This window comes from Chelmon rostratus, chromosome 21, assembly GCF_017976325.1.
Source record: "Chelmon rostratus isolate fCheRos1 chromosome 21, fCheRos1.pri, whole genome shotgun sequence".
NCBI classification, from domain to species: domain Eukaryota; kingdom Metazoa; phylum Chordata; class Actinopteri; order Chaetodontiformes; family Chaetodontidae; genus Chelmon; species Chelmon rostratus.
Window position 1 is genome coordinate 1,772,679 of NC_055678.1, and position 25,944 is coordinate 1,798,622.

Below are 25,944 nucleotides of genomic sequence, written 5' to 3' on the forward strand. Positions count from 1 at the left end.
GCGGGTGGATATTTGACTCCCTTGCAGAACCGACCTGTCGCACTTCACTGCTATGTCCTCAATCTCATGGCCCACTCCTTTCCGGAGAGGCCTGTAGGCCGCACAATGAGACGGACGAGGATTGTGGGGATTTTAAAAGTAGATTTTGTAGCAAGCAACAAGCCGAGCAACAGAAAAGGACTCAGACCCAGCCTCACATCACGGCAGAGGTGAAGAGGAGGTTGACGGAGGAATGAAGAAGACAAAAACAGAGGCTGCAGGCCGGGTTCGATTCCAACCCCGAGCCTTTTCCTGCATGTTATTCCCTCTCCCTTCCCCCCTCCTGCATCAGGTAAATGGTCCAAAAAACACAAAAAAACTGTCTGCTCACACGGTGCATGTTATTACCTTACTCCGCCTGACACTGTCCTCACGTAGGATTGACGTTTGGCGGCCCCACATGAGGACACAGTGAGTCACCATCTGATGTCATTCACTTTGTGTGTGACATCAGGTGGCGACTCGTGTTTTATGACACGACTCTGAAGTCAACACGTTGAGGTATAATGTAGGGTCCTGCCCTGCGGCGCGAACGACAGGAGCGCTGGAAAAAACACTGCGTCAATACGACTCAGGAGGTTGTGAAAAAACACGTAATACTCCTTTAACTGGGTGAGAGAACGCCAGTGTGTGTGTGTGTGTGTGTGTGTGTGTGTGTGTGTGTGTGTGTGTGTGTGTCAGTGAGACGGGGAGATGGAGGAGAAAATGGTCTGTGTTTGTGTTTATTGAGGTCATTTTCAATTTGCTGTTGAAGGGTTTTTGCCCCGAGGACATGTAAACACACACACACACACACACACACACACACACTAACACTAACACCAACACCATCACACACACACACGTGTGTGTAGGTGTCACTCATCAGTGATAGGATCCTGTCAGTCAATCTGTCTCCCCCGGCGACTGGGGGCTTCATCCCACCTCCCAATCTAAACTTCACTCCTCCAGTGATTGATATACTCTCTCTCTCTCTCTCTCTTTGTGTGTGTGTGTGTGTGTGTGTCTTGTTATTGACATTAGAGAGGAGGAGAGAAAATAAAGGGAAGGAAGCAGAGGGAGAGGAAGGAGGACAGAGAAAACGATGCAGAGAGAGAAAAGAGGTCAAGTGAGAGCAGAAACGAGGGAGGAGGAAAATACATAAGGAAGGAAATGAAAAGAGAATGGGGGGGCAGAATGGTTGTTTGGAGATGAGAGGGTGAGAAGGAGAAAAGAAAGGAAGAAAGAGGGGAGAAAGGGGGTGGCAAGAAAGACCAGAGGCCAGGAAGGGGGAAAACATGGAGGAGGAAATGAAGTATGAGAAACAAGGTCAAAAACAAGGAGGGGAGAGCAGATAAGGAAGGGGGGAAGGTAAGGAAGGAAGGAAGGAAGGAAGGAAGAACAAATTAGGCAGGAGGAGAGGCAGAGGCGCTAAAATCAGCGGTTGATGACACCATAAAACTGTCAGAGCAACATGGCGGCTTCGGCTGTGAAGAAGTGTGTGTGTGTGTGTGTGTGTGTGTGTGTGTGTGTGTGCTCATGTTAATTTCCCTGCTTGGGTTCACACACACTCGATAATGATTCTCACAGTCGACTGACGGCTGACTGTGATTCACGCAGAGACAGAAACGGGACTAAAAGTCGAAAAGCCACATCAGCTTCCTGTGAAGCCGCGATGATCATCACACGCGAACACTGACTGTCGAGGAAGTCTTTGCTCCTCTTCCTCCTCTGGTGGTGCGAAACACCTGAAGGTGGCGCCAGAGGGAAGTTAATCTCCGGTGCAAATTTTCTGCTGCGATCATCGTTCTGTCACAGCCAATGAAAGAAGGGAAATACAGCGACTGTACAGGAAACATCTGTAAACCTCTGTACACAAACACACAAACACTGCATCATAGAAAGAAATCACCTTTACCTGTTCAGCATTTATTCCTTTGCAGTATTTATATTTGTTTACAATCTAAGAATCCAGCTTCAGAGCATCAACGTGCTCGCGGTTAGCAAGCTGTGTCACAGATAGAAAACACTCTGAAGAGATCCTTCACTCTTTCATAGATCTTCCACACAGAGGTCTCTGGTCTCTCTGAGCTCCTCACTGACGCAACAAAAAATAATTAAGTCGCAACTGAATCGACCAAAAACTGCAGCGTAAGTCGAACCACTGATCGATTTAAATGCACATAACTCTGACTGTAATAGTTGCAGGATCACACAGAGTTTTTAGGTCACTGTGTTAATAATTTGATCAGCTGAGTGGAAAGATGGCTCGGGATCGCCTCGGCAGTGAGAGGGAGGTCAGAGAGCCCAAATCACCACGAAACTGACGGTAAAACCGAAGAGACCAGGTCGGAACAGGCCGCAGCCTCGGCTGAACCGATCCTGCAGCCAGGCCGACTGCAGACAGGATGGAAAAAAAGATCCATGGCCAGTGTTTCTTCTTATTGTGACTGTGTGTGTGTGCGTGTGTGTGTGTGTAAAAACTTGCCAAAGCTTTTAACACATTTCCATGACATTATTGAATAGTGCAACTTCCATTCAGCTCAGTCTCACCCGCCTACGCCACTATGTCCGGGTGCTAATGAATGTCTCAGCGTCAAGACACACACACACACACACACGCATGCACGCACAAACGCACACAAACACACACACACACACACACACACACGCATGCACGCACAAACACACACAAACAGAAGCCATTTGTTTCAGTGCCAAAGCTTCCCACTCATTTTCAGACATTAACACTATTAGACAGATACCTGAGAAATGCACACACACAAACACATGCACGCACGCACATGCGCGCGCGCACACACACAGTCAGGCCCAGATCAGATCACAGGCCTGATTAGAGGGAACAGTCTTCATGAGCTCTGTTCAAACAACAGAGGAAGGAGCTCAATTTATGCTACTAATAAACAGTCAGTATACTTTCTACTGTGCACACACACACACAGAGCAGGATATGACCCAGCCCCAACAACATGCATGAGTGAAATATCTCAGCAGCTATTGGATGGATGTTGCAGTGAAATTAGGTTCAGATGTTCAGATGATGGAGCTGTAATAACGTTTCATCAGGTCAAAGTATTAGTTCGTCCAATACTTTGATTTAAGACCAACGTTCGTGACTCTCTGTCTTCTTCTACTCTCTCTCTCTGTGTTCACACCCGACCTGGGTGTGAACGAACAGGAGGCTGTTCAGGCCTCCACCCCCTGCTACTGTTAAAGAGACGGAGCGGCGGCTGACCACTGAGATGACGACGGAGGGCTTTGATAACATGCCAGAAATAACTTCCTCCCTATGATTACTGCCATGATTGGCCAGCGTGTGCGAGAGAAAATAGGTGGTGTGGCAACTCTGTGCAATTTCCGCATGTCTCGCTGAAAAAACTTCCAAAACTACTTCGTATAAAAACAGGCGAACGCGACTCCACACAAGGTAAAATGAGACGTTTCAAACGTGCAGCTGATTGACAAGCTGTGAGCCAATCTGACCATCCAGGCTGCAAGTGCACCATCTGTCCCTGCAAGATCTAATAAACGCTAATGAATACATTGTAAAAGCACATGGGAGACTCGAGGAAAGGAAGAAGATGTGCAAAGCAAATGAAACGTGCAGATTTGTAGCTGCAGGCAGACACGTCGGATATCTGATGAGAGATAAAAACTAAATGCTTCTTCTGTTTTCTCACTTATTAATAACTGTAGCTCGCTAATTTTACAGTGTATCACTGCTCATCGAGCTGTAGTTCTTTTGAGATGAAGACAGAGAGAGCAACATTAATGCTTAACCCTGCTGCCATGGCAACGCAGCTTGACCGGCAGTCTAAACTGAAATGAAAAGCCGCACACATGTACACACAGAGAGCCGCACACACTCCTCGCAGGTAAAGATTTGTAAGAAGGCCTAAGACGTCAATATGAATGAGTGTGTGTGTTTGTGTGCGTGTGTGTGTGTGTCTTTGAGGTCAAAGGTCACCCAACACAGCAGAGGCTGAGTCACATGCACCCACGAAGAAGATAAATAAGTCACAGCGCGTGCGCACACGCACACGCACGCACACACACACACACACACACACACACACACACACACACACACACACAGTCTTTGCATACAAACGCAGTCATTAAATTGTAAGTCAGCACCTTCAACTGAACATTTTCATTAAACGTCCCGCGGAAACAAAAGAGTCAAACAAATTAAACTAAAATCACACAATTTGAAAACATTTTTTAAGGTGTAATCAATAATTATTCCTTCTCTCTGAGTACAAAAATGATGGTAATTTATGATTCAAAGGTGTTGCTGATCGATGTCAGCCACCTCTGTGCTCCCTCCTGGCTGCTGAGATTTCAAGTGTCAGAGCTGCTGGTCCATGTTTGTTTTCCACATGGTTTCATTTCCCCAAAACCCATTCAGAAGTCAACACTACAGACCAGTGACCTGTGATGTAGCGTAGATAACATAACCATATCATTGTTTATATACAACAATATACAAATGCACACACATATTTCTGTATTACAACAACAGTCTGTACATTAAAATAATGTTCAGTGATTGGAAGTTGATTATTTTCTGAATCTGACAACCAGTAAAAGCCGCTGTCAGCATCTTACTTCTAAATTTGAACTCTTTCTTTATCTGGGACACACACAGACACGTAAATAATTAACAGCATTCAGTCTCACACACACTCACACACACACACACATCAGTGTGATCCATGGACAGGAGTCATGGTGAAAAATGAAACAGGTAATAAATATTAAGCAAAACTCAGCATCCCCTTGGACGGCTTCTGTGTGTGTGTGTGCATGTGTGGACCAACCAGCTCCATCTGTCACTCCAGGTGGTCACTTACACCTGGGCGCGCACACACACACACACACACACACACACACACACACACACACACACACACACACACACACACACACACACACACACACCACAGGCTTCCAGTGAGTGCAGAGCCCTGACAGGCAGGAAATGGACACACACTTGATCTCCTCACACACTCATCGCTTCGGTCATACACTCATTATTACTCATTAGTCCTGATACACACTCACTGCTCCCGTGTACGTTCACGTGTTCCCTTCACACTCGCATGTTCCCTGCGAACCATTCGCTGCATCTCCTCGTGGCAGAAAGACGTTGAATATGTCAGCCTCGTCTGTCTGACTCATTGATCCTTCAACTTAAAGTAGCTAATTTAAGCTATTCATGTGACGTGACTAGAAGGTTAGCATCCGGGTTAACCACCCTGGAATAATGCACAAACACCCCCGAGCACGAAGGGGTGTTTTTCTCCTTCCTCCAAATCTGCAGACATTGTGTGAATGCTTATGTACAATTACTTGCACACTATTATGTACATGCAGGGATCCATAATAAGGCTATTATCCAATAAAACACATGTCCTCATTGAAATTTGTTCCCTCCAGGTAGTAATATGCACTTATTAATGCAGCTTCACATATGTACACGCTTCGTTCTTTAAACGCAGCGTGTAGGGAACCCATTTATTTCCTGCACAAACATTCACACTCACACACAAACACACACATCTGTTTTCTGTAAATAGTTCCCCCCGACATATTCCACACCCACACGCTTAATATACACACATGTGTTGTACCGTATGTGTGAAAATATGTCATGCATTCACAGACACACACTCGTCTGCTCACGCACACACAGCTTCGTTCCCCCCCATGCAAACACGAGCTTCAGCCGATAAAGCGATGTGGGCCGACCTGCTGGATGAAGGTGTGGGCTCCGTGGGGGCTGAGCAGCAGGATGGCTCTGCGTAGCGTGTCTCTGTACCGGTTGAGCTCCTCGGTCCTCATGGTGGTGAAGAGGTTGGTGAAGACTTTACTGATGTTCCTGTCCACTCTCTGCAGGGCCACGTCCACGCCCTGACGGGACGTCTGGTCCAGGAAGCCCTGCAGGCCCCGAATGTCTGGAGGAAAAAGAAGGAGAAAAGAGGGCGAAGAGTCAAATATCACATCAAGTTCTCAACTGTAGACACATATTAAGAAGAGATGCAGGACAGAAACAAGTCTATATTATTATTATTATTATTATTATTATTATTATAAGCAAACATGCACATTCAGTGGGAAATCATGACCCCCCCGATACGACACCTGGTTTAGAAATCCACAACAAAGGCACAAACCACATTTCCTTCGGTTCAAATATACTGAATATTTTTTGGAAATGGGTTTAATCCTGAAAAAGCAATGCCTGGACATTTTTGACTTTCAGATACGCAAAAAATCCAAACACCAAATCACAGCTTGTTCTTTAATATTAAAGAGGTGAAGGACCCTCCACTTAATTTGGTGCTCATGAAGCAGGTAGGAGTGAGATGAATTGCTCAAGGACAAGGACCCTGGTCAAGGGTGAATGTTAGCACCCACTGCTGGTGCAAACGTTCCACATGTTCAGATCCACCCCCATCTCTGCCAGCTTTCAGCTCAAAAAAGCTTTTGAGCTGACCCAAAATCCTGGACTGGATGAGAAAGTCATCACGTTTGTCACAGAACTGATAGAAATTAATTATTCCCCCATCACCCCCAGTTCAAAGCAAAATGAAAACACCACCCGTTACACCACCCTCACCCTCAAGACCTCCCCTTGTGTTAAAAATGCAGACATCAGCAGGAGTAGGCTGAATGATCTATAGGTGAACCTTCATGTGAAGTGAATTTTGTTCCTGACAACATGAATCAAAAAGCTTCTCCGACAGCGTCCGAGTCAGGCAGACGGTCGTCTCTGCATCCAACAGGAAGCACTGATCAGGATCAAAATGTCGGTTCTGACTGACAGTAATTCAAGTCCTGAGCAGCTCGGAGGAGTTCGCTGGATGAGAGGACAAAAATAATGACCCCGACCAATTTTTCTACATTTATGTCCAGTAACAAATGTGGAAGACGTGTGGGGTTAAAGCTTGGAGTAAAGTCACAGGGCGGAGCTCAGGTTGGATGGTGAAGCACCTGACTTTGACACTGTTGCCTTTTCTTTAACTCTAACCAAGTCGTTTAAAGCCTCTTTCACACAAAGCAAACCACTGGAAACCTTTCAGGCACTGCCAGCCACCATAAAATCCAGCGAAGAAGAAGAAGAGGCCGGATTTATGTGCACACGCTGGAAGGAACACGTTTGGTGAGGAGGTGTTTATGTTCAGTGCCCTCGTGATGTCTTTAATATTTAACAAGTTAATACAAGAAATGCTTTTTTCACAATCCACTATCCATAAACAAGTCGCGGTTTCAGATGCACCATCAGCGGAGTCTTGTGATTGGTTCTCTCGGTCCACACGAACCCGTCTTGACATGCATGCAGCAGATCACAGAGAAGCAGACTCGATGACTTGAAGCGAGCTCATTCACGCCTTCTGATTCACGTCTTTGCAGAGGCTGTTTTCAGACACTAAGACGCCGCTGAGTTCTGCGACAGCCGCCGTCTGAGCTGACCTGTCCTCAGCAGGACTGACCGAGACCGGCGTCTCCGTTTCTTTGGCCGTGCCGCTGCAGCAGACAGCTTCTGTCCAGTCGAGAGCATCATTTAGATTTTCCTCCAAACTGCCAGGGAGGTTTCTCTTTCTGACATTCAGACAAGGCAGCTGTGTTGCGTTATGCTCGGGAATAGCTGGTGACAGCTTGTTTGGCCTGAACATCTCTTCCCTTTTTCCTTCCTCTCCTCTCCCCTCCCTCCCTCCCTCCATCCTTCTCCGTCTATTAGCACTGACAGCTAGCTTGTAGCGAGTCCTGACTGCAAGTTGTTTCATCTCACCATCCCTATCTTTCCGTTTTTTTAACATTCACTTTTCCCCTCCGTCATTGTTTTTGTTCCCCATCACACTTTCCACCCATCCGTCAGTCAGTCGCCCCCCCCGACGTAAGTGAATGTAGTGGATCAACTGGGTATCCATCTCTCTGTGCACGTTTTCATATCGGGACATCTGTTAATGTCTGTCAACCTAACAATCTTTATCTCCTCCTGGAAAATGTGAAATTAGCGGTGAAGCTACAGCCTTTGAGGGAGCCGTCGCCACTTCAGCTTGTCCTTTTTGTTAAATGCTGTTTTAAATTCTGGTCAGAAGTTTGCGACTGAGCACCAGGCCCGTGGCTCGCCTCAGGTTTTGGGCTTTCTCTGTCCATACACAGTTATCTACAGGTACGCCTTTTCTTACCTGCAGAACTGTACAAATGAAAATGTACTTAGAAGCTGAAGCTTTCCGTATTCGCTGTGTCCGAGTCCAGTGAAAAGGCTTTCATGTCTTCTGTGCTGCTGAGATGTGACTTAAAGCTCTTCGGTCTAATCTCTCCGACTGACTTTAAAGATATCACAAAATGAACATTTAACTGAACTGTCAGTTTTAACATCCTGTCCTAAGTGTGAACATAAAATCTAACCAATAAAGCCGTCACAAATGTTTAGTTATCACAACCTTCTGCCACCTCCTTCAAATCACTCTTTCTTCACTCTCATTTTCTAATGAACATCCCATCGGTTTCTGCTCCTGGATGATGTATCTCTGTGTAATGTGCTTTATGTTATATAATGGAGGCAAGAAGGCCGTTACTGACTTGTTAGTCAACATACAGATGGATATAATAATTACATGTTACCTATGAATGTTACAACTGTGATGCTTCAGTCTGGATGTTTGATGAAACTGGACTACAACTACAGTATTCAGATTATTACATTTTCTTTTGTGTGCCCTAACAATAACCATACTCGTATGTAGTCATGTCTCTGCTTAAATATTTTGTTCCAGACTTGAATTGGTCTGGGGGTGTATCTTCAGCAGCAGAGATACCACTGAATGATCATAGAAATATCAGAATATTAAGAAGGAACGCTACTGGCTGTCAGAATGTTGAACTCCAGCATCATTTAATGCAGCACTGTGTGATGCTTCATATGCTAATATCACTACATCTGTGCTACTTATCCTGTGCAATATATATATATAAAGTACCCTGTGCAATGTGTGTGTGTGTGCACATGCTAAGGTAGGTTAGGTTGGTTGGCCCTCTTAAAGTCCAGGCTCTCCATGGTTATATTTTGCGTCTTTTTTTTAATCTACTGTTCATTTTATTTAGCATCTTTTTTATTGTCTGTTTGTTCTACTTGCTCTGTTTTTTTACCTCTCTTTTTTATTCTGGTGCTGTAACAAGTGAATTTCCCCGGCGTGGGATAAACGAAGTCTTATCTTGTCTTGTCTTATCTTATAGGAATACTACAGGCAGCGGTGTGTCTCTATGATCCTCTCGTACTTCAACTGAGAGAAAAATACTGAGAGAAAAAGGCGTAACTACAAATCCATCTGCTCGTTCAGCACCATGGACAGCACCATGGATTTATCAATACACAGCACAGAGTCGTGGTCAAGGCCATAGACTCTCACCTGCACAAACCTGAGTCAGATCAATGACTCATGGAGACCGGACTAACATATATTCAGCTAAACTACCCCTCTGCCTGACCTGGTCAATTTGCTAACAAGGGGGATGCATCCACCCTCACCCCCCCACCTGTCTACTGACTGCAGCAGCCATCCGATTCACCGCCTCACCGTATCAACACCTTATCATCTGGTATTCCTGCTCAACAGGCGACATCCACATAATACCTTAACGTATTTATTAGCAGCAAACGACACATCCCTGCACCACTGTTTTCAATCACATAACCAAACTCTGCATCCATCTACAACCTTCCACTATCTGCCGCTGTGCTTCCATCCATCCGCCCTCAGTGTGTCTGTCATCACTCCCCCAAAGAAATCTGCTGCAGAAAAATAATCCCCCCTTTTCTCGAGCTCAAGCACTGGAACAACACAAGTGGAAGGACTTGAAAGCAATTTGCTGAGCTCCTCGCCAGCCACAGTTTCTCATCAATTCCTCCAAAGCCACTTTGAGCAAGGCACCGTGGGGGACGTATTCCTCTATCAACACGAAAGCCAGCACTTATCTCTATCCATCAGAGCCACGCCAATCTCTCCTCTGCAATCGGTGGAAATTGGCAGGTAGACCGCTGGTCGCAGAAAATGTCTCAGATTTAATTTAGATTCACACGACGTGGAAATGCGCGCGGTCTTTCTCAGGCAGAGTGCAAACATCCAGAGGCCAGTTTGCTTGTGATTCCTAACATTTGCACTGTGTAGCTGTGCAGCAGATAGCTACATAGGTGATATTTGCCAGTATTGTAAAATGAAAATTGAAATGTGAATCATGCATTTTTCTATGTAAATTTCATCAGCTAACCTCAGTATTCTTCCAGCTGAGCCAGACGCTGTGAAACACTCCTCACACTATGGACAACACCTGCGTTTCAACATGTTTTAGCTCATTTACAACAAGTAATGTATGCGCTACACAACTGCTTAACATTATGTGTGGCAAAGTATGGCATGCTATAAGTGTTTCCTAACCTGGAGGCAGCCACTGCTTTAAATTTCTTCCAGCATGTTGTGAAACTCAAACTGCAGACATGTGAAAATGACCTGCCTCAGTTCATCCATCACACTGAATATGCATGCTTACTGTTGTACATGGTACCTTGTTTTTGTGTGCTGCTGCAGTTGTACATACAAGGTGTATCATCACATTAGGGGCAAAAAGAACAGGAGAAATGATGTTTATTGTGATGGATTATCTAACGGTTTCTCTGTAAGGTGAATTCCACTGATATTAGAGGAACCTGATGGCTGCATGAAGGTAAGAAAGAAAGAGGTATGAAGACTAAGATATGAAAAACTAAACACAGGAACACTACTTTATGCTTTGGAAAACAGCCAGTGGTGACATAAATCATGCAGGAGTTGCAAAAACACATAAGGAGCTGCCTAAATTTTTCATGTAAATTAAAAACTCCTGTGTTTTCATGCACGCTAATTAAATGCTAAATTGTGACTAACTTCACTGTGTAGCTGTTGTTTGGCTGAAAATCTCATCTAGGTTAAGACCAAAATCAGATGCTAAAAAAGAAAAAGAGTGCTGGATGTGAATTTTTCATTCATCCCATCTAATGTGTCACAGACAGCAAAAAGCAGCATCTGGAACGCCTCACGGCAGCAGGACTTTTTTTTTTGACAGCTTCTGTGTTGACGCTGACCAATGAGAGCACAGACGGCAGGAAAAAGAGGAGTGTTGTTATTTGATTTCAGTGAACCTGTAGGCACTTAACTCCTGCCCTCAGGTCAGGAGCAGATTAATAACACCTAATCACCCAACATTTTCTACTGACTGGGAGGAAAAATGACAGACGTGAACGGTCTCAGCTCCACTTTCATTCAGGAAACGCTGATAACACTCAGGTGGAGTCGTGAAAGGTGACAACCTGTGATTGGCCAGGGCCGGATTTACGACTCTATGATCACCGACTTTGACACAGTGACCATCTAAAAAGGTAAAACCGGTTTAAAGTCATTACAAACGGTGGAACACAGATCGATCAGTACTGATCAATACACGTAAATGGTTCCTAGAAACAACAACTCAGTGTTGAACCGCAGGATCACCACATTGCCTTCAGCTGATCATCTCCAGAGTGACACTGTGCATGTGAACATGTGTCCATTCACACCTGCTGGTAAACCGCACCTTTTTGCTTATATTTACACCTGAAGCTGATTCTGCTCCGGTACCAAACTGCTCCTGACGGCTAACCAACTTGACCTGAAGGTAAACACAAGCAAACTTTCACAGCTTTAATCACTTCTGTTCTGATTTCACAGTTCTACAAAGCAGCTGAACAAATGAAGCTCCTGGGAGCTAACAATCAGAGTTCAACACTGTCCTGTCCTACGCAGCCAAACACCCTGAATGTGTCGGGGATGGTTGCTGGTGAAGTGTGAAACTTGACCCTTTGACCTTTAGAAGCGAAACTGGATGAAGCCGTCGGTCAGATTCTTCTCGCTCCTTCGTGCTCGTGAACATCCGACATCCCAAACATCATTGCTTTAATTATTCATCTCTTCATCTTCTGCCAAACGGGCTTGCGAGTCGTGGCTGAACGCGCTCTCAGCTGAGGATACTTTGCTCATGAGCACTTAAACAGTCGTTATTTAAGAGGAAGGGAGCGGTGACGGGAGCTGCTGCACTGAAGCGACAGTGAATAAAGCTCTCTGCTGAATATTTAAACAGTGCCTCACAGTGGAAGACAGGTTGCACCTTTTAGGTATCTTTTCTTGCTCCTGGCTACTGTTTCCTTTTCTGATCTGGAACGTCACTTTGCCTTCTGATTCACGAAGAAAAAACAGTGAGAGCGTCGAGGCTCTGCAGGGGCCAGAAACACCAGCTGAAAGCACAGGTCGGCGGATGGAGGATTTTAAAGGCTGATGTAGTTTAGAGGAGGACAAAGCTGACAGCTGGTTAACCAGGCGATGCTCTCGCCCTCACAGAAGGATTTTGATGTGTTTTTAGCTTTAATTTGAATTTTCTGTTCTCGGTTCGGTTGACTTCGTGGTCACGTCTACACCGTGTGAGCAGTACGCATCTACAGAGCTTCATCAGACGACTTTAAGGGAATCCGGCAGACAGAACACATGTTGAAATGATGCAGCTGACAATTTGCAGTTTGCTGCAACTATCAAAACAAACAAGTCTCAGACTGTCTGCAAAGCACTAGTGACTAGTTGCAGGTAGTTGGTGGGTTGGAGGAAATAAAATAATGATTAACAGCCACATTAGCCATTAGACCTCACACACACACACAGGCACACATTTTCTACTCACATCAATCTGAACCTGAACTCCAGAACCAGGTTTGCAACTCTTCAACAGCCATTTGAGTGAGTAAAAGCTGGACAAAATGTCCAAAGTTAACACGAAAACACATCAACTACTTCCCAGAAATGTCGTTAAAAGGAGTCGATGCAGCCAGTTTCACTGCTCTATAAGATCAACAACAAACTGAAATTGTTAAAATGTGGCTGAAGCGTGACCTTTGTCACATGCTCCGACAAACCCAAACAACTGGGGGATGAAAACAGGAAGTTTAGTGTTGCCATGGATTCACTGCATTAGCTATTAGCAGCTGCATGTTGCATCTTTGCCTCACGTCCCGTCCTCTCAAATAAAACTCAGCCTAAATTTGTTGTTGTATGAACAAGTTGCATGAAGAAAAATGAACAACGTCTTGAAAGCCGCATCATCAAGCTCCAAATGTGGCCAACAGGGGGTGCTGCAGCAGCCCTGCCTCCAGCAGAGTCCACTGTAGCAAACTGAAGCAGCCTCTGTTCTGCCCGAAGGTAGGAACCATAAACCTGAATCCCACCTTTAGACTCCATGGGGGTGCGAGCTCAGACTGAATCCGTGGTTTTTACAGCTCAACGTCTTTTACTGAAACAGCAGCAAACCTGTGCTTTTAATCTGCATCAAAGCAGATCTGAAGGGTTTGTGCTCAGTTTCTCGTTGGTCGACATTCCTCTGCAGTACCAGTTGCGGTTTGTCATCCTTGCGGTTGAAGTTCCCCCCTGGTGCCTCTCAACATGGCCGTGCCTGTAAATATTGATTAGTGGCACCCAACAGCGACTGCCTTCCTTTTCCACACATGTGGATTAATTACAGGAGGAAGCCTGTACAGCCTACAGGCTATAAATACTCATTAGTTCAGTTCTAGTTAAAAAAAAACAGACATGATAAAACACTGGTGTGGATTTCACACCTTCATGGTGCTACCACCTGACTGCAGGGGAGACGTCCACAATGCTAAACGTCCATACGAAGAGTGTTGTTGTTTAAGACACTGTAAAACTGCAGGATTCACCTGAACAGACAACACAAAACTGCAGAAATCCTGAACAATGCCGCGGTCCGCTCTGTATGTTTGTCTCTGTCTCGGGTCCAAGTGGAGCTGCTGGAGAAAAACGGGAAGGGACGATCGTAGCTTTTGGTCCTTTTGGTCGCTCTGCTTCATTTGTGTCTTCAAAACATTATCCTGGCTCTCGAAGAAGGCGGACGCTTTTTCTTTCGCTCCCTCCCTGCCCTTATCTACCCTGCTACTGCTCTTTGTCCTGTGCTGTCTCTGTCTAACTATCTCGGAGCCTCTCTCTGCATTCTCCTCCAAATCCAAAAATGATGGATCTGGTCAGCTGGTCTCTCAATGCAATTGACCATATTTTCTCCACAATGAAGTTGGGTAAAGGAGAACCCGCCTGTCCTGACGGAACGTTCGCAGCCGGCTACACGTTGGACTCCTGGGAGAAGTGGAGGATCGTGTGTCTGTCGGTTCTTTCTGTTGAGGATGTTGAAGATGCATACACAATTGGATTTATGATCTTAGGCTTTCTGCTGTTTGGCTTTGGCGGATACCTGATCTACTGCATAATAAGGAAGATGCTGGCGGAAATTGGCAAGCTGCTTGCCTTGATCGAGGGAATGTGCAGGGCTGCCAGCACTCAGACTCAAGCGATTTGTGAGCTCAATCGCAAACTGGATGCAATTCCTGAGCTCCTTCGCCGGTCGGATAACAACTTGGAGAAGCTGTCGGCTCGGCTCGGCTGAATTGGTCACTAATTCGGACATTTTGGAGCAAGCCACCGTGAGACCAGAGAGACTCAAGGGCAGACAGAAAAATTCCAGGTCGGCCCGTCCCAAAACAATTGTTATCTCCATTGGCTCCCAGACATAAGCGGCCTTCTCAAGGACGCTTATCTCTCCACTCTCCTGGATGTTTCTGCAGACAAGATGCTCCGACCCCACCTCGTTCTGGGACATTCACCCTTACCCTCAATTCAACGCCTTCTTTGGCTCCTCACCCCCCTCCTTCCCCCGTGCAGCATAGTAGGCCAAGGGTTGAGGACGGCGCCCTGTAGGAGCTGCAGCCCTCCCCCGGGCGACTGTGCTGTGACTCCCCCCCCCCCCGAACTTCCTTCCCCCACCCACATGTGCAGGTGTTACAGTCTTGTTATGATGTCTTAAATGTTGCTTGTGCTGAGGTGTTTTTTTTTTTTTTTTACCAAGCCCACACTGTGCCCCCCCCAATGGGCGCAGTCTGAGATTAGTCTTTTTTTTTCTCTCTCCTCTCCCTCCCCTCCTGTTTTCATTTGTTTTTCATCTAGTAAGCGAGGCGCCGCCCTCTGGTTGCATCGTGGTTCTCCTGTCCCTGTCTTCCCATGTCAATTATTTGTACTGTCTTTTGTGCCATTGTGTCCTCTGGGACGGTGTAACTGAACAGAATTTCGTTGCACTTGGAAACTTGTGTGATGACAATAAATGATTCCTGATTCCTGATTCCTGATAAAGACAAAGACAACAAGCACCCGTGCAGAATGTTTTGTTGTAAGATGCAGTTCCTCTAATCTCCACTAGATGCTGACTCCAAGAAAAAGATGTGAAGGAAATGGGGGGGATTTATTTGTAAATCTTTGCCAATTATTGACCTCATTAAGACTTTTTTGTTATTCATTTCATGGAAAACCCGCTGGACTTTGGCTTTTATTAGACACTGAAATGTATTCATTTACTTCATTTTTTGTAAAAACCCTGAATTGAAAAGGTTTGTCCACCACTGTGTTTGACCACAATGAAAACACAATGATCCTTACTTTCAGGTGATTACACACTCATCAAAACATAAGTATGAATATCTTATTGCATTTCTGCCAATAGATGCCCCTAAACCTCACATAACAGACCTTTAATTAAAATTAATTAACATAAAGATGATGGCTACATTTGCTAAGGGGACATTAAAGGGATCCACATCAAAGCTTGTTTTCCATATGATATATAATGCATGTGTGAAAAAAACAGTATAAAGACTTTAATGTCTCCACATGGAGCTGAGTGATACATGTCCTCAAGTGATGTCACCTGAGTCAGCATCGGCCGAAGACTACAAGTCTGAAAGTGAAACTAATCTCCTGGTGTGCAGTTAGAGCTGCTCCTCATCTCTGCTGAGGCTCCAGGCTACATTAGCTACTACTAGCATAACACACAGCAAACTCTGACCCAACTGTCTGGAGTCAAGATGCATTGTGGGAAACGTTGGCGCCAGGTTGTGACAAGGGAGAAGAGTTTGTGGAATAAAGAAAGACGGTATCTCTGGTCGATCTTTTGGGTTTTTATAATTAAACTGTCCATCATGAGTCCGACAGAGTTAAAGGTGTGATCGTCATGGTTCGGCTCATAATGAGAATATTTCAAAGTCGGTTATTGTGCACACTGTTTTTGTCATGAAATAAGTCTCTTAAACCTGAAGGTCAACGACAAACCGGAGTTTGAGTGATACAGTGAAACCAGTCTTCCTCTTCGCAGTCAAAAGCATCACGTTCCATCCTTGATGACTTGCAAAAAACTTCCAACATCCAACCGTTTCACGCTTGATTATATTCAAAGCATCAAGTCTCAGTGAAGATGCACCATCAGCTGCAGAGAATCTGATGAAATTCCTTTCAAAAACAACATGTTTTCACTTGTTTCTCATGCATTTCATTGAAGTTTGAATGTTTTCTTCCCCACAGAGAAAGCAGTGGACTCGAGGAAATCCCTCCTAATTTGAGGAGGAAATCCAACTGCAGTTTAATTGAAAGCAGCACGGCTGACTCGGTTACTTAAACCCAACTTCTCTCTGCCGTCCTCTGGAGTGTGGAAATGCCTTGATGTGTGTTCTGTAGTCTTGCATTTGCTGTTACGCATCTGTTTGAGCATATAGAGCAACTGTGAACACTAATGAAGCAGATTCCCTGAACCGTGAAGCTGAAATCAAATGCAGGAAAGAAAAATCTGTGATGTAGTGGGAGGCATTTCCCTGACAGCTCAGTTCATTTATCAACCGACTGTTGGAAAGGACATTTTAATTACCTGCACACATCCTGAAGAGGCTAAGAGGGAGAATGGAGAAATTAAAGAGGGATGAGCAAAAGGAGGAAGATGAAAAGAGAGAGAGTGAGAAGGAAGAACAGAAGGAAAAAAGAAGGAGAAGAGGAAAAGAAACAGAGAGAGATGACAGTGTGTGTTTGTGAGGACGGATAATTGAGCCTTTTCATCCACATCGCCAATGACAGGTGTGACATTTAGCTTTGAAACACACACTTCCTGCTGTGTGTGTGTGTGTGTGGCTTCTCTCTCTCTATTGAATATCCATAAAACACACACACACCTGCTCTAACCTTTGACAGTCTGGTAACTAATGGGCAGGAAACAAAGACGGAGAAAAACACTGCTACACACACACTCACACACACACACACACACACACACACACACACACACACACACACACACACACAGTACCTATGAAGACCTAATTTGACCTGAAAGATCTTTTTGGACAAACAGGACAGCGTTCCCAGCGAGCTTCACCTCATCGCACAGAGACAACAAGGTCGTTAATTTATTCAACTTCAATTTCAGTTTATTTAAATCACCCACAGAGTCTCCGTACACTTCATGAATCAGTACAAAACAACAGCGGAAGAGAAAACACACAATACTGCAGTGTGTCAGTGTGTGGAAAAATAAGACTGGAGATATATGAGGGGGGCATACATCTGGCAGCTGTTCTGGACCAATTGGAGACCTTTTGTTGCTGTCTTTACTGTCTGATTTTGATCAAAGTGGGTATATTTGGACTACTTCATGAGGGTGGAAGTAGGTAGTTCATGTTGTGCACTTTATGTGTGGCTCAAATGTAAGAGAGGGATTGAGTGCTGTTCCCAGCATGTTAACTGTATGGTGATAAATTGTGCAGCCGTAAAAGGAAAAAATCTGTAAGAAGTGATGTGAATCTAACTGCGTGTGTTCAAATGCTGGATGTTACTGCACATTCAGTGATGGACTTCTGACAAGAACGTTTCTAATTCAACAAACTGCGAGGAATCAGTGACTGTTACAGGAAGGTAGATTTGTGTGTCATCAACATAGCGGTGGCACATTACGTTCTGTTTTCTGAAGACGTGACCCAGAGGCTGCAAGTGCACACAAAACAAGAGTGGATCCAGGACAGATCCCTGTGGAACACCGTGTCTGACCTTGGAGCAGGATGACATAGCATCATTCCTTGCATGCGTGTGTTGTGTTTTATCACTCAGGTATGAATGGAGCAGAGAAAGCGTGAGTCCCTTGAGACCAGTAAGGTTCTCAAGATGTTAAAGAGGGATGTTGTGATCCACAGCGTCAAAGGTGGCACTTAAATCTAATAACAGCAGGACAGATGAAATGTCAAAGTCCACTGCAATTAATAGGTCGCTAGTAACTGTAGCTTAGATTCAGTATAGTCTGAAACCAGACTGAAACTCATAAAGACAGTTATTACTGGATAGATGGGCAGTGAGTTGGCTGGCAACCACCTTTGCTAACAGTTTGGACATGAAGATTTGAGGTCTTTGAGGTCTGTTTGTGGGTGAAGGTCAGGTCTTTTTAATAAGAGTGCAGCCAGGACTGTTTTAAAGGCAGCGAAACGATTAGAGAACTGAGGGATTTATTGATGATGTCATATTATTTGATTCCTGGGTTATTAAGCCCTTCAAAGCTTTGAATATCCTATTAGCGCTCTTGTTCTGAACAGTGTGACGCCGGTTCACTGTGTGAAGTCGTCTATCACAGCTCTCAGCCAAGTTCTGAGCTTAAAATAGATCAGTAAGATTTGCGCTGGACAGGATCAAAGACTCAGTGTTTGCACGAACAGATGGTTTTACTCACTCTGGATTTGAAAACCCACCCTCTGCCGTGTCGCTCTTTTTTTTATCTTTCTTATTTCAGACCACAACAAAAATCACTTCTACAGAAGCAGCAGAAAATGGCAGCGCATGTCCCGACCTCAGGAAGAACCAGAGGAACGACACATAAGGGTGCAAAACCAATTATTATCTCATAGCAACTTCGATGTTTCCTCACTGGAAACATCGCGAACTGGCCCAGGACAGGGGGGCTCTGCAGCCGGTGGTTTAAACCACCCAGAACATAATCTGCACCCATCTGCCGAGCTTCAGTGCTATCGCAGAGGCCGACCGGGCTGTTCACCCTGCTGCCGCCTGCCCACAGATACAGAAGTATCCACTGCTGAACCACCAGCCTACAGAGCAGCTTCTTTCCTCAGGCGGTGAGACTAATCAGCTCATCCTCCAACATAAAACAAAGTTTATTTTTATGACGTATTATTTATTCATCCATTTAAATAATTTTTGTTTTGTGAGTAGCATAAAGGGACTACAACTCTCAACCCTGCGTTGTAGAATGATAAATAAATGAATCTTGTACCTTGAATTTTGGAAGCTGGAGCCAGAGATTGTTTGGCATATTTGCCTCATTAATTAGTTAAAGGAGTACCGAAGTACTTCAGTCTTACGCTCCCATAAAGTTGGAAGACTCACAAGAGACAGATTAAAACAAGAGTGGTGAAAGTTCAGCATGGGTACAACCAGTGTGGTTCCCCTTTAAATGGTTAATTGGGAAATGGAGCTAATTAGTGATGGAACTGCTTCAGTTCTAGAAACAGTGCTGAGCTCCTTCACTCTGCCCTCTCTGGTGTTTCTCAGCTGTTTTCTCACCACAGAGCGGAGGACTGACTGTCAGGTGTCATGAAGCGCAGGTGATGTCAATGCAAACTCTTAGTCCTGAAAGGACAGAGTGTCTTCTTCATGATAATACAAAGTGAACAACAGAGCGTGCCGAATGAGTAATTCTCCACTGTCGGACTTCCTGTGCCTCTAACATACATGCAGCTCCTCTCTTTGTGTTATCTTCTTCCTCTCGACACCCCCCGAGACACTACCTGCACATCAACAGGTCTGATACTAACAAGGCCGATGGATAATTTAACAGCCGGGATTCTCGCCGTGATCAGAATATGATGGTGATGCATGGGGTTTATAAAATGCAAATGCGGGGCTTGTGAACCCCCTCGCTGCTCAGCGCCCACTCCCCTGCAGGCCTGCCAAGGTTCTATGTAAATGAGGCCAATCAAAGGCCTGCGAGTGGCTTTACAGCTACCGTCACGAACCTTCAACCCTCATCTGGGGCATATGTGATGAGGGCGTCTCTGCAGCATGAGCATAAATAAAAAGTCATCAGCCTTCGAACATTTTTTTTATGTTCTCTATATATTAATGTTTAAGAGGTTTTACTTTTTTATGAAAGACTTGGGTTGGTCTTCATTATGATGTATGTTGATAGCAGCTGTCGGCTCAGCTGCGCCATACATACAGAGGGAGGACAAAGCCATCTAAATTAAATCTACCCGCCAAAAGCCTTTACCACACTTTCAAGATGACATTAATCTTTCTGACATAAATGCAATGCATATACTGTGGTAAATATTGTCAGGCTGATGGAATAAGCGGTTTGAGAATGAGGTCTTCAAACGGAAGTCACAGCAGTCATGGTGGTTGTTGCATTATGATGACCACTGTCAACCTATTCTATTATTTTACTTTGCACTCCGTCACTGACAGCCATCAGCTGTCAATCACGCAAATGATTCAGGTGCAGTTCTCTCTGGAGGGATAATACAGCCAGTAATACAGCCAGTAATACAGCCAATAATACAGCCAGTAATACAGCCAATAATACAGCCAGTAATACAGCCAGTAATACAGCCAGTAATACAGCCAATAACACAGCCTGTAATACAGCCAGTAATACAGCCTGTAATACAGCCTGTAATACAGCCAATAATACAGCCTGTAATACAGCCTGTAATACAGCCAATAATACAGCCAATAATACAGCCAGTAATACAGCCTGTAATACAGCCAATAACACAGCCAGTAATACAGCCTGTAATACAGCCTGTAATACAGCCTGTAATACAGCCAATAATACAGCCAGTAATACAGCCAATAATACAGCCTGTAATACAGCCAATAATACAGCCTGTAATACAGCCAATAACACAGCCTGTAATACAGCCAGTAATACAGCCTGTAATACAGCCAGTAATACAGCCAGTAATACAGCCAATAACACAGCCTGTAATACAGCCAGTAATACAGCCAGTAATACAGCCTGTAATACAGCCAATAACACAGCCAGTAATACAGCCTGTAATACAGCCAGTAATACAGCCAGTAATACAGCCAATAACACAGCCTGTAATACAGCCTGTAATACAGCCAATAATACAGCCTGTAATACAGCCTGTAATACAGCCAGTAATACAGCCAGTAATACAGCCAATAATACAGCCTGTAATACAGCCAGTAATACAGCCTGTAATACAGCCTGTAATACAGCCAAGCGTAAACACAGTTCGACCAGACCTCCAGCCTCACACACAATCTGTAACTACACAGCTCACAGTCCAAAGAGCACCAGGTCAACAGGCTCCACTGTGGCACTGGTTCCCAGCGAGGTGGTCCTGACCCCCACTAGGGGTCGCCAGGCCTTCTTGATTTTAATGGGTGTAAGAATACCATTTTAAAAAAATATACAGTCGGTCTTCTATCAGCATTTCATTCATTTCTGTGAAGAAAAACAAATGAAATTGTTGTTTTAAAAATGTCTATATTTTTTAAACTTCAGAACAGCTAACAGAACAATCCCAACCTCTGAGGCCAAACCTCAGGCAGAGCACAACGACAAATTCATTAAGAAAGAAGCCTCTTCAGTATTTTGTTAAAAATAAGAACAAACACAGAATACAGATAATTGTATAAAAAGTTATTAAAATGACAGGAAACTCATTTCTGAAGCAAAATCCAGACAGAGTCAGACAGACTAATGTCTGAAATGTTAATGGGAGATGAGACATAAACACTTTGAACACTGTGGATGTCCATTCGCTCTCATGCTCATCTCTAAATTCACGCTCACGCCGACACAAACATATGAACTGTCGAGGTTTGTTTTCAGCGTCTTGGTGCAGAGTCAGACAGTGGTGACAGAAACATTTCCGACCTTTCAACCTCAGCTGGAAAAATCTGTCCGCGGTGATGAACCTGTTTTCAAGGTCCGAGATCGAACACTGAATTATTCATCAAATGACTGTAATTCACCATGTTTGAGATAATGAAAGAATCACTTTCTTTAATCTCATCTGCACAAATTAGTCCTCTGAATCTCATTTGGGGTTTATATCATCTTATTTTATCTCTTTCCCACTGTGTCTTATCGCTCTGGAAACAAACTGGAGGCTTGTAACAGCTGATAATGAGCTATAATAACCAACAGACGATAACACAGTTTGACAAAATGTAGTAAAAACGTGCGTCTGAATGGGATGAAATGAAAGGAACAAAACAAGAAAACTACAAATATTTAATGAACAGAGAATCTACAACATCACAGTAAAAGATGAATGTGGGATATGAAATATTAACTCCTCTGAACTGAAGCAGGGCTGCAACTGACAGCTAGTTTCTTTTTTGATTAATCGATAAATCGTTTCGTCAATAAAAATGTTGTATGTCATGATGTTCTGAACCGTCCAGTGTGACTAAAACCCAAACATATTTAATTTACTACCATGGATGACAAAGAAAAGGATCAAACGGTAATTTATGTCTGGATTTTTGCTTAAAAAATGAAACAGCTATTTGATAATTCAAGTAGTCGTAGTTACTGTCCATCTCATGAACTGATTAATCAGCTAATCGTCGCAGCTCTAATCTTTCAGTTTTTCATCAGTGTGTCTACAACATGTGATCCCTCGCTATAATGCGGTTTACTTTTCACTGTTTCACTACTTCACGGATTTGCATCGTGCATTGTGTTCTGCATTGGCTAAAAAGTCACTCCGCTTCTTCTCTACTTGTGCGTCAATAACATTGCAGTTTAATATGTACACGTACGTAAAACAGCTCGCCAAATTTACATTACGTGCGTGCTAATTCTCTTGTAATTTCTTCTCCCACAAACACGCCTGCACCGCGGGCTTCAGAAGAAGAAAACACTGCAGAGCGGAGTCAGGATGCAGCGGCTCAGTCTGAAGAGCAGTGAAATACACCTGAGTCACTATTTGTCCGACTGTACTTTGTATTTTTTTCATAATCATTTTTAATTTTCTCCCGTTTAATCCAATTACTCGGGTCGCGGTGGGCGGTGCTAATCTCCGCAATTTGAAGCCTTCTGTTCACATCGATGATTAAAATTATTATTTGACAGCACAGTACAGAAGTTATTTGTTAAAAAAAAACGTTTCTAAAGTACTTTTATTTGTGAAACAAATGCTTGAGCCTGTAAAATGGTTTGTTCTTTCTTTTCAACGTATAATAGAGTATTTAATTGTATAATAATTGTAAAAAAAAAAAAATAATAAGGTTTCTACTTCACGGATTTTGCCTATCACGGGTTCTTTTTGGAACGTAACCCCCGCGAAAAACAAGGGTATACTGTATAGGAAGAACTGTCGATGTTCATGAATTCATAGAAATCTGAACTCAAAGTCTGCTTACCAGCTGTTTCTGAGCTTTCAGCTGCATCTTCATCAGTGAAGCAGCTTGAAAGCTCAGAAAAAAAACATGAACCTCAGTGATCAAATTCTGAGAGTTTTGAAAACACAAATTATATTTAAAAGTGTCAAAAATGGATCATTTGTGTTTCAGTGTTTTGAAAGAAGGAACATTCAGAGAACCGATATCAGCCCCATCAGCATCATTTTTTGGGCAGCATATAAGATTTGGGTTGCTAAGAGACAGAGCAGCCGTAAACCAGCCTGTAGAGCTGCATGGATGTCATCTCAGCTGGACGTAGAGCAACAAGCTATGGCGAGGGTGACGCCCCCACTCACACAAAGCTCTGATTGGTTCACCCTCAATGAGTGACCCACTGAACAAACCGGAGACAACGGCAGTGATTCAGAGGTCGAGAACCGGGCTAGAACTGATGATGAATATCGTGTTATTAAGGAATAAATAACTTAAAACTGGACTAAATTAGGTCGCAAAGTGAGACTCCAGACATCTTTTGACCTGTAAATCACCACATCATTGCTTCCAGGGATCAAACCTGTGACCTTTCGGTTTCAGGACAGTGCCTCCACCTGCTACGAAACCTCATCATGTCCGATCATATCTCGCTTTTATTAGCCGTCTGACATTTCAGTCAGAAATGTGTTATTGGAAAAACCGTCATGACCGCCCAGAATAATCAGCTCCAGCGCAGCGATGAAGCTTGTTGTCCTTTGTGTGTAACCCCGAAGCAAATGTTTGCGTGTCGAGCCGCATGCTTCGTTTGCCTCACATTCATATCGGCATCAACACAGCGGATCAAGTGCTGGAGGATGAGAGGGATTTCGTTCGGCAAGTGTGAATGTATGGATTTACTGTATGTAGACGGTCCCACTGTGCAGAACACTGACCTCCACTGCGTAGACATGACTCAACGGACCCCGGAGGGCACAGAAAGCTCTTTATGGACCACATGGTACGGGTTTGATCTTTGAATGCCAAGCACAAGCTGCTGCCTACATTGACTTCCCTATGTTTTTCAATCGACCCCACGCTGTGAGGATTTTCAGCACTTAAAAGTTCAAGCAGAGAACGTCTTAATGTATGTATGCAAAGCTCGACATTTACAGTAAACCAGGACTTCAGAAGAACAGCAGCCTGATATGCTGAACAGTAGAACAATGGTTTGTCTGTGGCTGTTGCACGGTAACGCCGATTAAAACAGCATTTAATGTTTGGAGTCTGGTCCCCGTTAAGTAGTTATTACAGAACACTGATGTTTGTTAAAGCAACATCGACAATACATGAAGCACGTTTCCAGCGTGATGAACGTCTTCAGCGGCTGAGGCCAAATTTCCCCGGTGGGGCCGGAAGCCTTGGCGTGACTGAATGGTGCGACACCCAGGAACATGCAGCTGTAATTGGTCACAGCAGATGATATGTGGTGCCCTTTTCAAACTGCAGTCAGCCTCAGCTCGCTGCAGCGTCGCTCCCACGCGACGTCCGATACTCTTATTACTTTTTTCTATTCGCGCAGGGAGCGTTTCTGCTGAGCGTGCGTGACAGGGACGCTTAATGAAGGCTGCGACAGCGGCGGTTAAAGTGTTTTTAAATATTAAAGCTCTGTCGATTGCTCTGTGAGAGAAGCTGATTATTCATTGCGACGTTTTATGCTGCCGAACACAAACACAGCCCGGTTCACTGTCTGTAACCCGAAGTTCACTTTAAATTTACTTTCAATATTATATAAGATTACAGTAACAACACATACACTTAGGATTGAGATATTGATTTTGCAGACGTGTTTTGCTGGAGACGGTTCAGCCAGACTCAACTTGAGTGGGAGACAAAACAAAAGTGAAATTATTGCTGTGTTATGTGCCGCATTAACTGCATCGCATTAAGATGCAACATGACTTTATGTATCGCTGTGAGACGGAGAGAAGCTTCTCTCTCTTTACAGCCCATTGTCAGGTCCAGTGTGTAAAGCACATTGTGTACAGTGTGAAGCAGCCAACATAAACAATAAAGGCAGCGAGTCCAGCGAACGCCATCAGTCCAGAAAGTGCTGATGTTCACAGGCTCAGAGGACGAATGTCAAACTGAAGACAGACGTCTGTTGAAGCTTTTCAGTGTGTGCAATGAGGCTTTAAGGCTACGTCACTCCCTGTGTGCCAAAACAAACAAACTCTCTTTCCTTTGTCGGGTGCAGGACCAAAAAATAATGCAATCAAATCTGACCACAGGCAGGTTTGATTGGTCTGAACCAACTGATCTGTCACCATGAGACGGTTCCAAAAAGCTGTGACCCTGCTTAAAACATAAACCAATCAGAATGTGATCACCTGCTGATCCTTTCTGACATAAACTGACCTGAAAACAGCACAAAGTCAATATATTTAATGTTCGACTTCATCAGCTTCTGCTGATTCTGAATCTGATGCAGCAACACGTTTCAAACACATTGTGACAGGAGCAGCTAAAGACTGGGAAAGATGTGGAACGCTCCAAAAACACCTGTTTGGATCATTCCACAGGTAAACAGGCTGATTGGTAA

At 44.2% G+C, this 25,944-nt stretch overlaps 1 protein-coding gene across 1 annotated transcript in view; it reads right to left on the reverse strand.

Annotated features, from left to right (window-relative positions):
- LOC121624961 (glutamate receptor ionotropic, delta-1-like) overlaps nt 1-25,944 on the reverse strand; it is a 475,076-nt gene that overhangs the window by 134,686 nt on the left and 314,446 nt on the right. The window contains exon 4 of the mRNA XM_041962947.1: nt 5,794-5,999. Within this exon, the coding sequence (XP_041818881.1) occupies nt 5,794-5,999 (206 nt within the window). The remainder of the gene's footprint in view (nt 1-5,793; nt 6,000-25,944) is intronic.